This window comes from Arachis hypogaea, chromosome 15, assembly GCF_003086295.3.
Source record: "Arachis hypogaea cultivar Tifrunner chromosome 15, arahy.Tifrunner.gnm2.J5K5, whole genome shotgun sequence".
Taxonomy (NCBI): Eukaryota; Viridiplantae; Streptophyta; class Magnoliopsida; order Fabales; family Fabaceae; genus Arachis; species Arachis hypogaea.
This window is the reverse complement of record NC_092050.1, coordinates 141,847,432-141,860,840: the sequence shown is the minus strand read 5'-3', so window position 1 is coordinate 141,860,840 and position 13,409 is coordinate 141,847,432. Positions and strand designations below refer to the sequence as shown.

The 13,409-nt window shown below is 36.3% G+C and overlaps 2 protein-coding genes and 1 long non-coding RNA gene across 3 annotated transcripts; all 3 read left to right on the top strand.

Moving 5' to 3' along the window:
• The first annotated feature begins 2,844 nt into the window (after positions 1–2,844).
• Positions 2,845–3,507, top strand: LOC140179377 (uncharacterized). The gene is made up of 2 exons (XM_072218240.1): positions 2,845–3,241; positions 3,335–3,507. Exons 1-2 carry the CDS (start codon positions 2,845–2,847, stop codon positions 3,505–3,507), a joined length of 570 nt encoding a protein of 189 aa, XP_072074341.1.
• Positions 3,508–3,644: 137 nt separating this feature from the next.
• On the top strand, positions 3,645–6,925 carry LOC112749092 (uncharacterized). Its single transcript, XM_025797359.1, has 5 exons — positions 3,645–4,262; positions 4,332–4,551; positions 4,665–6,025; positions 6,602–6,748; positions 6,872–6,925. Exons 1-5 carry the CDS (start codon positions 3,645–3,647, stop codon positions 6,923–6,925), a joined length of 2,400 nt encoding a protein of 799 aa, XP_025653144.1.
• Positions 6,926–7,597: 672 nt separating this feature from the next.
• On the top strand, positions 7,598–8,319 carry LOC112747205 (uncharacterized). Its single transcript, XR_003174836.2, has 3 exons — positions 7,598–7,764; positions 7,864–7,917; positions 8,006–8,319. It is a non-coding gene; the product is annotated as an uncharacterized lncRNA (long non-coding RNA).
• Positions 8,320–13,409: the final 5,090 nt, after the last annotated feature.

Here is a 13,409-nt window from a genome sequence, read left to right as displayed (position 1 = left end):
CTTCGTGATATTTTTAGTGTTTTATGTTCCATTTCTCAGTGATTTTATATCTATGGGAATGTTTTGTAATTTTCTTTTGTTTTTTAATGTTTTAGAGGTCCTCGATTCCTCGATGCCTGCTCTCTCTTTTAATGATTATATGGGTAATTTTTTTGCTCTACCTATATTTTTTTAGTTAATCTTTGTGTTTATAAAAATTTATCTGTTTATTTTATATGTTTCCAATGTTTTTCTTTATTTTTATTTTTTAGAAAATTTAGTTGAGGTGTCCCAGAATGTTAATCAGAGTTCAAATATTATCTTCTCAGGTATAATAATATCTTTAAGTTTTTTATCCCTGTCCAAATTTGTTTTTGTTAAGTTATATTTTAAGTTCTTTGGATTTACATCTAATAATAGATTGGCTTGTTGATTTATTATTGTTTTTTTACACTGTTATAAAATTCTCTATGGAATGATTTAGATCAGTATATAGGTTTAATTTATATTGTTGTTTCAAACATACACAAGTACTATAGGTTAATAAATTGTTTAATTAGTGTTTATTCTTGTCTTGGACAATATGAAGAGTTTTTTCGTTATGTGATTGGATTCATGTGATTAGTTAATTAATTAACTTTTCTAGCTAAATAATAGACGAGGGGTGTTTCTTGAAACTCTCTTAATTTGATGTCATAATCAATAGTTGTATATTAAAGAAAAGTTTATTTCTTCTGTCGCTTCCTCTATTTTTTTGAAATCTCCTATTAGTTCGATATAAATATTTTTCCTTTTAGTTCTGTCTGTGAAATTTTTTTTTCTTTTAGTGTTTTCAATTATGCCTCCCTTGATAGTGAAAAAAAATATACGTACTTGGTTAAAAATTTTACAGGATTCTATGGAGCAATAGACTGATTAAAGTCTAAAAAAATACAAAATCATTCTAATAGTGATTTAGCTTATTTAATTGCAACCTAGACAATTAGTATAAGTGGTTAAAATAATGAAACAAAGTCTATTCTACCATTAAGTAAAATCAAACTGTTCTTCAATGTGCATTAAGCTTTATTTATATTTAGTTATCTAATAAATCAATGCTAATTCAGATTGGTTTTTGTAGTTTATTACATTTTTAATGTTTAATCTGCATGCTGATTATTAAATAATTAATTGATTTTTTCTTTCATCATTAATTTTTTTTTAATGTTTGGTTGTGAAGTATATATTTACATAAATTTGTGTTGTTATCTTTAATTAAAATGGGTGATATAGACCAATCAGAAATATATGATCCTTCGATAAATTCACTCAGTCAAGTTGGTTCTGTTATTGATCATCCTCTGTTCTTGCAAAGTGAGATACAAGATACGCTCTCTTTCTTAAATCATCTATTATTCAAGAATAGTCAAATAGAAATTTTATTAATTTACTTTTAAAAGATTCCATTGTGCTTCTGTGATGAGATATTATTCAGGCAGTGTAAAATAGAAATAGTGTTTTGTGATATATTCTTTTGACAAAATTTAAACGACTCAATTATTTATTATATATTATATTAGTAAGCTAATGGTTTATTCATTTTATGTTGAATCTATTTCATGCCATCTAATTGAGATAAAACTTTTTTTTATTGTTATGCATATTTTTTTCTGTTCTATCTTTACTAGGTTGTCTTGATGTTGGTGATCCTAACTATGAATGTTCAATCTGTGGGACGTGTTTCTGGTTATCAGAATGTGTTGAAAGAGACTCTACAATTAATCGTCCTGTTTTTACTGTTTATTGCTCGAAAGGGAAAATACAGTTACCTTATCTCCGAAAGCCCCCAGATCTGCTATATAATTTGATTAATGGACATGATAGGAAGAGTTTGTATTTCCAAAAAAATATTCGATCTTATAATAGTATGTTTGCCTTCACGTCTCTTGGTGGTAAGGTTTTGGATTCAGTGAATGATGGGAGTGGTCCACCGCAATTTATAATAGCTGGTCAAAATTATCATCGAATTGGAAGTTTGCTCCCAGATCCTGGTCAGAAGCCTAAATTTGCGCAATTATATATATACGACACTCAGCATGAGATAATGCATAGGCAGGGAATCTTTCGGTATGTGTTTTGAAATTTTCTTGTTAAGTTTTTTTTATTTTATTTCCCTGATGTTTTAATGTTATTTGCATTGAAAAACATGTTTATATCTGTCATTGCATAGTTATATTGTGTTTTATTCCCGTTATAATGCATTATTAATAATTTCTGACTGATAATGATTTATCAAAACATATCAAAATTGTATTCTGTGTGGTTTTTAAATATATTTTTGTGGTTAATGTATATTTGTTTTAGGCAAACATCTGAGATAGATAAAGAATTGATAACTGAGTTATTGCAAATGATCGATACTCATAATGTCATAGCACATTCATTTCGAAGAGTCAGAGAATTCTATCAGTGTCATCCATCGAGATCTTCTCTTTGAAGTTGTATTCACATAGGAAGGTTGATCGAGGAACTTACAATACTCCCTCTTGTGACGAAGTTGCTGCTTTGATTGTTGGAGATTTTGATTCGTCGGATCATGGTCGTGACATTATTGTTCGATCTACTGCTGGTCAGTTGCAACGTATCTATGAAACTCATGCTCTATATTGGCCTTTACAGTATCCGTTGTTGTTTCCATATGGCGAGGATGGTTACCAGTTGAATATTCCTTATTGAGGTCAACAGGAGGGATATGTCCCTGGAAGGAGAACAAGGGTTTCTCTCAGGGAATTCATATGTTTTCATTTGCAGATTAGGGAGTAAGAAGATGGAATTATTCACAAGTATAGGCGATTATTTCAACAATTTGTTGTTGACTGTTTTACCATGATTGAGTCACAGAGGTTGTATGAGATTAGAATGAAGCAAAGTACAATTAGAGGGGAAGTGCTTCAAGGAATAGAAGAGACTATGCGTCGTGGTGATGACAAAGCTTCTTCCATTGGGACACGAGTCATCTTGCCTTCTTCCTTCACTGGTGGTAGACGTTATATGTTTAATCATTGTCAGGATGCGATGGCAATCTGTAAACATTTTGGCTATCCAGATTTATTCCTTACTATTACGTGTAATCCAAATTGGCCTGAATTTCAGCGATTCACAGAGCGAGAGCGAATTCCCATCGCTGATCGTCCTGATATCTCATGCCATGTTTTTCTTGCTAAGTTGAAATGCCTTCTAAGCGATCTCAAGGAAGGTGTGTTTTTTGGTCCACTTAGTGCAGGTATGTTATTTCTCCCTTGGCATTTCAATTTTTGTCTGGTGTGCTCGAACATGTTGTTGTCTGGCTTCTTAATGATGCTTTTGTATTTTTTAGGTATGTATACTATTGAGTTCCAAAAAAGAGGTCTACCACATGCACACATGTTACTATGGCTTAACGGGGAAAGCAACTTACAAAGTGTTAAAATTGTTGATGAATTCATCTGTGCCGAGCTACCTAATCCCTCAAAATTTTGGCTCTTTATAATATCGTCACCAAGTACATGATCCATGGTCCCTGTGGTCGACTTAGACCGAGTTCTCCTTGCATGAAAGATGGTAAGTGCTCAAAATTTTATCCAAAAAGATTCGTTGATCAAACGAGCTTTGATGAAGATGGCTATCCGATATATAAACGTCGTAATATGGGTGTGACAGTGAAGATTAACGACGTTGATATTGACAACAGATTTGTTGTGCCTTATAATCCACTACTGTTAATGAAATATCAAGCTCACATAAATCTTGAGTTCTGTAACAAGTCAAACGTTATCAAGTATCTTTTTAAGTATATCAATAAGGGTCCGGATCGGGTGACTGCAACTGTTGGAGAAACATATAATGTTGGTGAATCTTCTCGGGTGGTTGATGAGATCAAGCAGTATTATGATTGTCGTTATTTATCACCGTCTGAATCTATGTGGAGAATTTTTGCTTATGATATTCATCATAGATGGCCGTCAGTACAAAGGTTGACTTTTCACTTGCCGAACCAGCAGCATGTTGTATTCGATGATGCTGATATCACAACTCATGTTTATTTGCGCAACAAAGATTTGCTGACGATGTTTACTGCTTGGATGATGGCCAACAGGCGGTTTCCGGATGGGCGGTCTTTAACATATGTGGAATATCCAGGAAAATTTGTCTACTGTTTGAACAGTAGGGAGTGGAAGCTGAGACAGAGGGGATTCTCAATTGGAAGATTGAGTTTTGCTCATCCCTCATCTGGTGAACTTTTCTATATGCGTATGCTTTTGAATGTGCAGAGAGGTTGTACCAGTTTTTGAAGTATAAGAACCGTGAATGGTGTTACTTATGATACATTCCAGGAGGCATGTTCTGCCATGGGATTCTTGATAGATGATAAGGAGTATGTTTCTGCTATTAAGGAAGTCACCGAGGTAGCGTCCGCTGCACAGCTAAGGAGATTTTTTGTGATGTTGTTGCTATCTGGTTCCATGGGAAGGCCTCTGTCAGTTTGGGAACAAAATTGGGCTTATTTGTCTGATGATATTCTTTATTGCAGAAGGCATGAGCTGCAATATCCTGGTAAGAATTTTGTTCATTGTGATTTTATTATATGACAAGCAGGCACACACGGACACATACACTGCAGAAATTATATTATCGTGCTAATATTTATTAATTATCGTTAAACATAGATCTAACGATGAGTCAGGACGAGTTGCAAACATTTTGTTTGTTGGAGATTGAGAAACTATTGCAGAGTAATGGAAAATCATTGAGAAATTATGCTGGCATGCCGGTTCCTAATAACTGTTTAGTCTCTCAATTTAGCAACTTGATGCTGCTGCGTGAGTTGCAGTATGACACTGTTTCTTTAACTCGTGAGCATGATGCAAATGTCTTAAAGTTAAATGAAGAACAGAGGGTGGTCTACGATAAAATTATTGATTGTGTCTCGAATAAGAGGCACGGATTCTTTTTTGTGTATGGGTTTGGTGGCACTGGAAAAATTTTTTTATACAGGATTTTGTTGGCTAGATTGCGATCTGAGAAAAGGATTGTTATAAATGTTGCTTCTAGTGGTATTGCTTCTTTGTTGTTACCTGGTGGTAAGACGGCTCACTCTATGTTCAATATTCCTGTTGAGCTGACTAAAGATACTGTTTGTCGGATTAAGAAGGATAGTGCAAAAGCTGAAGTTGTCCGATTGGCTGATTTGATTATTTGGGATGAGGCACCGGTGACTAACAAATTGGCATTTGAAGCACTCGATAGGACGTTACGTGATATAATGGTTTCGGTCTCTGATAGGAATAAAGATTTACCTTTTGGTGGGAAGGTGGTTGTTCTCGGTGGTGATTTCAGGCAGGTCTTGCCAGTTATTCCTAAAGGTTCTCGTGCTGAGATTGTCATGGCTTCGATAAATTCTTCTGTCCTCTGGAAATATTGCGAAGTTTTGTCTTTGACGAAAAATATGAGGTTAACAATGGGATTGGAACAATCAACTCCTCAGGAGCTAAGGTCATTTTCAGATTGGATACTTCAAATCGGCGAAGGTCGATGTGGAACAGTGGTCAATGATAAACTTTTTGTTGATATTCCTTCTGATCTAATCATTCCTGTCTTGGAAAATCCAGTGGAAGATATTGTAAATACAATCTATCCAAATTTGGTTCAGAATTTTCGTGATCCAAGTTTTTTCCAGGATAGGGCAATTTTGGCTCCGACTGTCGACAATGTTGAAGAGATAAACAATTATATAGTTGACTTGTTGCCCGGGGAGGAGAAAAATTATCTCAGTGCTGATTCGATATGTGGTAGTGATGTCTATTCTGATGTTGATGTTGATTGGATAAATGTTGAATTCTTGAATCAGATTAGGTGTTCTGGTCTACCTAATCATTCGTTGAAGTTGAAAATAGGCGTGCCTATTATTTTGTTGAGGAATATTGATCCAGTTGGGGGTTTGTGTAATGGGACCCGACTTGTTGTGCGAGATTTAGGGAGAACTGTGATCGGTGCGGATATTGTTTCTGGTAGCAATGTTGGGGATAAAGTTTTTATCAGTAGAATGAATATGATTCCCAGTGATACGATTATACCATTTAAATTCCAACGCCGTCAGTTCCTGGTTTCTTTGTCGTTACAAAAGCCAGGGTCAAACATTATCAACAGTCGGATTGTTCTTGCGTCGTCCTGTGTTTTGTCACGGTCAACTTTATGTAGCTGTTTCCCGAGTTAGGAATAGAAATGATCTTAAGATTTTACTTTGTGATGATGGATTAGTTGATCCTATCAGGACTGAAAATGTTGTATTTACAGAAGTTTTTGATAAGATATAATGTAGTTTCTTCTTATACATTCTAATCTTATCTGTGTAATTTATAGTTTTGTTTTGGTCTATGTTTTCTTTAGAGAGGGACAGTTTCTTTGGGGTATGTGTAAAATCGTCTCAACCATTTTGTGTGCATTAGATGCACCAATTTTTATGAACCGTTAGATTCTATTAAATGAAAATTAAAGGATCTTATGAAAGAAGAGTATTCATACGATTTATAAATATAGAATATATTACTATATATTAGCATACGCATGGTTTCATCTCCGATGTGGAGAGCTATCCGCGTTTCAGGCCCGCAGACATCCAAGATGGACGTTCTTCTCCACCGTGGCTTCTCCTCAGGAAGGGTGCATGTGCTCCTCTTTGCTTTCGCTATCAGCTATTTTTTCTTGTGATTCCTTCACGCAAGCCCCTTTTTTCGCGGATTTAGTTGATCAGGTAATCATCAAATTGAACCCAAGCCCTTTTGTTTTCATCTCTTGATCTACTACCCTCTGCCTTACCAAATGTTGTGTACAGCCTCTATTTCTTCGGTCTTTGGTTCCTTGTCATTCATTGCAGGTTAAGGATTTTCCCATAGAGTCTCAAATAGAAGATCTGCAACCAATCAATTAGGTACACTCTTCTGGCCCCTTTACTTCCAAACCTGTTTTCGTCTTCATTGTTTTGCTTTTTGTTCGTTGTGTATATCCTTATGATCAAATTTCATATCTCCTACACTGTTAATCCAGGTTTTACTGTCTAGGTTTTGTGAATTTGCTAATTTGTGAATTGTCTATTTCGGTTCGTATGTTTCTGGGTTCATGTTCTTTTTTACAGTTTTTGGAAGTTGATGTTAATTTGAATATGGTCTATCAATTGGATTCATCTTCTTCATCTTCGTTGTCTGCAATTTCGTGTTAATTTCATTATCATTTCTCCTTTTGTTAGCTGTTGAGGTTTTTTTTTTGGTATGTGGTTTGTCTATTTTATTAATATTTTGGTTCTTATAATGATTAGAAAGATGAAATTTCTACTTATGTTTTTTTATATTTATGGATCATGTAAACCCCGCTAAAATCGGTATATAATTAGTCAATAAATCGAATTTTTAATAGGAAAATTAAATATGCAAAACTAATATCAAAATAGGATAGAGCTCGACAAAACGAGAATTTTGATATCAATTTCGAAAAATTTGGCCCAAAATTGAGCCGAATGGGCCGAGCCGGTTGAACCGGGTCCAACCCAGGCCCGCGGGCCCAACCAGCCCAGTATATAAATGAGCTAAAGCTCATTTTCTGCCTTAGAACACAACAGAAGCAGCGTAAATGCATGGAGAAGAAGAGAATGAATTCCAAAACCTAGCTTGATCTTCTTTCTTTGATAACTTTTGATCCGGAGCTCCGATTGACGAGCCGTTTGCGGCCACGCATCAGGCTCGTTGAGTTCTTCAATTCTATTCAAATAAAACAGTAAGTGAATCGCTTTTTCCTAGCTCCATTTCTGCTGGTATATGAATTTCGGGTTTATGGTTTGAGAAACTCAATTCCTTGATGATTTTCATGTTTTAGGGGTCCACTAGACTTGATTTCTTGTGGGTATTGCCCAAGGATCAGTGGGTAAAGGTAAGAGATCTTAAACCCTAATGAAATTTATGAATTTAGGAATTTGGGTATTGAGTTGTTATGATTGGATGTGTTAATTGTGGTTTAGGTAGTGTGTATGTGAATGTTGATGCTTGTTGGTGATCAAGCTTGGTTTGGGGCTGTTTGATTGAGTTTGGAGGGGCTGTAATTTTGAGTTGTGAGGCTGCCTTGGGTGAATTAAGTGATCGGCCAAGGTATGGTTTAAGTTTCGCACGTTTAATATTTACGGTGTTGTGAAAACTTAGGTTAGAGGAACCATAGAATAAGTTGGATTGTTTGTTGTATTTAATGATTAGCCTTGTAATGTTGTTAGAATAGATTTGTTAGTGAATTTATATATTAGAATTATGAGGTGTGAAAGTTATTAATGGTGTGCTCTTATATTTATTTATGATGGATTAGAATTGGTGTTTGTTAATAAGGATGTAGAGTTGTGTTGTGGTGGTATTGTATATGCTGTAACTAATTATGTAATGATCGGAATTGTATGAGACCAAGTTTGGGCTAAACTTGGAAATATAAGGAACTAAACTGAAAAATTTGGGACCTTTTTGTTAAATATACAATTTATGGCAAATTTTTAAAGTTAGATTGTTAAATCTGTCCAACAGCAGAAAAAAACAGGGCAGCAACTTGTTTGTCTTGCTGCGACTTCTACGAGTTGAGTTTTGGAGCAAAACCAATTTTGTTATAAAATTTGATTAACTTGCTTTATTTCTCTAAAATTTCAGAATTTTAAGAGTTGAGGATTGGGAGCTGTGAATTTTTGAATATTGGTGGTCAAAACTGAAAAGAAACAGATTTCAGCAAGCTATGCATCAACTTCCAATGCTTGTAACTCTTAGAATTAAATAGAAATTGGGTTGCAACCAAGACACACTTTTTTCTGGATGAGCTAGGGGTTCTCAAATCAAAATTTAGCTTAATTGGAGTTTTGTAATAAAAGTTATTCCAATTGAAAGGTACTAAGCTTGTTGGTTTTTAAAACAGATTTTGTCTCATTTTTACTTAACTTCCAGGTAATGTAACTTTTTCATTAAAAATGTTATTGACTCAGAACCAATTGAGAAAGAAACCTGGATGAGTAAAGTTTAACTACATTAATTTTCAAAGTCATTGGATTTAACTTGGATTTTATATTGAATTTTGAATATCACATGCTGCTGCTGTTTTTCTGGTTTTATGCACTGCAGAGCAGTCACGGTTTTTCCTTTATTCCTGAGGCTAGAAAAATCAAAAAATTATGATATTTAGTTTGTTAGAAAGCTTATTTCAATATAAACGCCTGGACATAAAGTTTGTGCAATTCAGAGTTCATTTGCTATATTAGAAACAAAAAAGAAAATAGAGTGTTGAGGATGTCTTAGTGATAGTCATGAGTTCGAGAAGTTAAAGTTCAATCCTCGTGTGATGTGATTGATTTAATGTTAGAGTTAGGTTGATTTTAAGATTATTCGATATTAAGAAGGATGAGAAGAGTTTGATAAAAAGTTTGGTCAGGACCCGGAAAGGGTAATCAAGATGAATTATAAGGGAATGACGATGAAAAAATGTGAAATGGAGGTTGTTAATAAAAGGAGTTAATATGCCATGACTTGATGAATGATTAAATAATGATTATGACTATGAAATGGCTTATGAATAATGTTATCTGAGATACGAGTTCCCTGGGTAAGAGCCGTGGCTCGCCATCACGTGTTCCAGGTTGAATCTCGATACTCTGTTGACCCTACGTCGTAAGGGTGACCGGGCACGTATAAATTGCCGGGTATGGATAGCCCCCATTGAGTGATTTTATGAAATATGAATGTGAACTCTATGCATAGACTCTTGGGGATGCGCGACGGGGGACAGTCTAAGGTTTTCGGACTTGTCGAGTTGGCTGGATAACCGACAGATGGGCCCCATCAGCCATAGGACAGGCATGCATCATATGCATTTGTTTGTATTGATTGCTATGCATTTTCTGGGTATGCCTAATTGATATATATTACCCGCTATTTGTTATACTTGCTATTTGTACTATTTGATCATTACTTGTGCGTGAACTTGTTTGGTTGCTTGTTTCTGTTGCATTCTGAATGATGAAAGGATGGAGGAAACGGAGGAAATGGTTTGGTGTTAGGTTAAGCTTGAACTTGAGTAAGTTAGGCAGATTTAGAATACCTACCCCTGTTTATGGCTTCTGTTTAGTACTTAAGTTGGATAATTGAATAACGGAGTTCTAGGATTGCCTATGGCATTCTCAGGACCGTATTTCTTATGCGCGTGGCACTTTTACCATGATGAGAACCTCCGGTTCTCATTCCATATTGTATTGTTGTTTTTCTGATGCAGGTCGAGAGGCTCCTCGCTAGACGTCTGGATCTTGGGAAGCGAAGTAGTCCTTGGGTGTATTTTGGTTTTTGGTTGTATATATGTATATATTTGTTTAGCTTACTCTCCAAGTAACTTGTGTATGCTGCTCCTCTTAGAGGTTGAGGGAGAGATAGGAGTTTATTTTGGTATTTTGGTATATTTTGGGGATACCTATGTGTGTTCATATGTGTATATATATATATATCCTCTGGCCAGCCTTAGCTTCGCAGGCTAAGTCAGGGGATAGTTTTGCTGTTTCCTTGGCTTTCCTTTATTCTTTTGCTTAACTTTATCATGTTCCTATTAGGTTTCTTAGCACGCAAGTAATCCTTTCCTGAGCGTTGCGCTTTTTATTTTGCGATTTTTGTTTTACCCATTTTTCAAGGCTCCTAGTTAAGTATCTTTTCTCTATTATTATATATATATTACTATTTTTAGAGGTCGTAATACCTTACTATCTCAGTCTTATGACTTAAGCATAAGATTAAGTATAGTAGGGTGTTACATTATGGTATCAGAGCAGTTCGTTCCTATAGAGCCTGAGGGACGGACTGATTATGCCTCTGGGCATACTCTAGGTGTCTATACATGCTATTTAGGGTATCTAACTGATATATGAGGCATGAATGCTCATGAGCATGCATTTGGGACTTTAAATGCTAAACTAGAGATATTGAGACTGATCACCTTGATATCACTTGTTTGGTGTGAACAGGAACCAAATGGCATCTCGTGGGCGCAGTCGTGAGCGTAATCGGGATCAAGGACGGAGAGCTAATGAGGTAACCGTACCAATAGATAGTTTGACCGATATCGTGACCGCAATGATGAGTGTTGTTGCTGCCATTGGTACTGTTGCGGCCGCGACCATCCGAGTAATGGGTGGAATGGAACCACAAGCTGGAACTGGCAACAATGATGATAATGAATATGAAGGTGGACATAATGCTCCGAATACAGGGGTACCACTTAGTTATCTGGAGCAGGTTAATGTGGGTCAGACAATGGGAGAAAGCTCAAGGAGGGCTGAGGTAGCAAGAAGTAATCACCGAGAACCCTTCACAAAGAAAAAGGGAAAGATTACACCGAGGAGCTAAACTTTCAAAAAGAATCGCTTTGTCGCTTCACATTCTCAGCACTGGAGCAATGACCGAAGGAACGATAACCGTTCGGATCCGAATGCTAAAGGGAAAACTAGTACTCAACTGGATGATTTAAGGTGCCCAAGGTGCAAGAAGTACCATCCAAACAGACCGTGCAGGGCCGGATTAGGCGTATGTTACAAGTACGAGAAGTCGGGGCATATAGCTCGAGACTGTCCACACAAGAAACGCCAGGATGCAGTCGAATCCGATCTTCAGACCCGAGGTAATCATAAGCTAGCAGTTGAGTTTTTAACTACCTTGCGTATCATTAATATATGTATGATCCATTTGTGAAGCACGACAAGTTTTGATGATCGTGGAGTCCGAACCGATGGTTAGTCGAAGACTACTAGTTGTTAAGATAGAGCGATACTTAACTAACTTAGATGAGTGACTAGGTTCTTAAAGGATGAGAGTCAGAATGACGCAGTGGAATCAGGGTGGTTATACTTTTGAAGGTTAAGGATTAAGTGACGTAGTGGAAGTAGGTTGGACTATATCTAAGGAATCAGGAGTGTTGAGGGTTATGCGGAGTTATTGTTTGGAATTTAGTGACGGTGAAACTTTGAGGAAGAGGAGTAGAGCGAACACAACCTTTAGATGTTAATTGTTCAGAGGTAAGTGGAGATGAAACCAAATCTCTATACGAGAGAGTTTCTAAGACAATTCTTGAAGGTGTGTCAAAACTTCCATTCCAGAGAGAAGCGAGTTTGCGATAGGCTTAGTACCGGAAATCGGATTAACTTCAATCGCACCACAAGTGAAGACATCATTATAACCGGTAGAATTTAGGATTGAGTGGAAGGGAGTACTAGAAGAGGGAATTACCTAACCAACTATTTCTTTGTGGGAAGCATCGGTTATGCTGGAGAAGAAGGAAGAGAACGGTAGGAAACCTTATGCAGAGAGAGTGTGCTAACGAACCTTCGCGACTCGATCTAATCCTTCTTTTGAAACCTACATTGACATTCGATCCGGAGCTCTTCCTAAATAGCTTGACTTCCTTTCTAACTTTACTCCTTGTGCACATGAATATTATTCTTCCAGGATGAGTCTGAGCTTGTCTTGGTATAAGCGCGTAATCCTTGAATCTTGTGTGCTCGCTATGACTAGAGTTACCCCTATTCGCAAACCATGTTCTTCAGAATCAGCTGAGACTTCTTTGACTCTGTACGCTCTGTTCTTCCTACCAAAGGTCTCTAATTTGAACTCTTTTCTTGAGATGCACCTAGGTTCCTCTCCTTGTGTATTCCGTCATTTCGGTATAATCCTGAACAACCGTGTACAAAATTTCCTTTTTGACTCATTACGAACACCGTTTGTATTGCTCATTCATTTTTCGAGCTTAATGTCCTTTTGAAAATCAACTCGAGCCTATATTAGTATCACGTATAAAATATAGTTGTGACTGTGGAGATGTTGATTCCTTAAGAGCATGACTTTTGGATACGGAAGATGAAGCAGGTAAGCGTGCACCGTCAAAAAGAGTTTTGGAGTTTTAAATTCTTGTCGACCACAAAGCCTATGATTAGTTTAATGCGCTAGAAATACACCGGTTACATAGATACCCGAATATGAAGAGAGCTTTCAAACTCCAAGAGAAGGATTAACCCCAAATCCAGTAATTAGAATACCCGAACTTATTTAACAACTCGGAATTAGTGCGATACATTACCATAGGGGTTTAGGATACATGTAAATACAACATCGTGAAGTGGTAACAGATGCCCTGAGTAAGAAATTTTTGGGGAAATGCTTGGATATAAATTTCGGAGAATGGAAGACTAGATAAGTTGGAACTTTAAATTGGATATTAAGGGTATAGATAAAGGAGTCAAACTAAATCTATTGCGGTTTTAAAACATAGCAAAGACGAAATGCAGGAAGCGTGAGGGGACGATAAAGACCTACTGAGGATGTCGAAGTCTGGCAAACGAAAGGGAACTAAGAAAAGATTTATATGTTTAA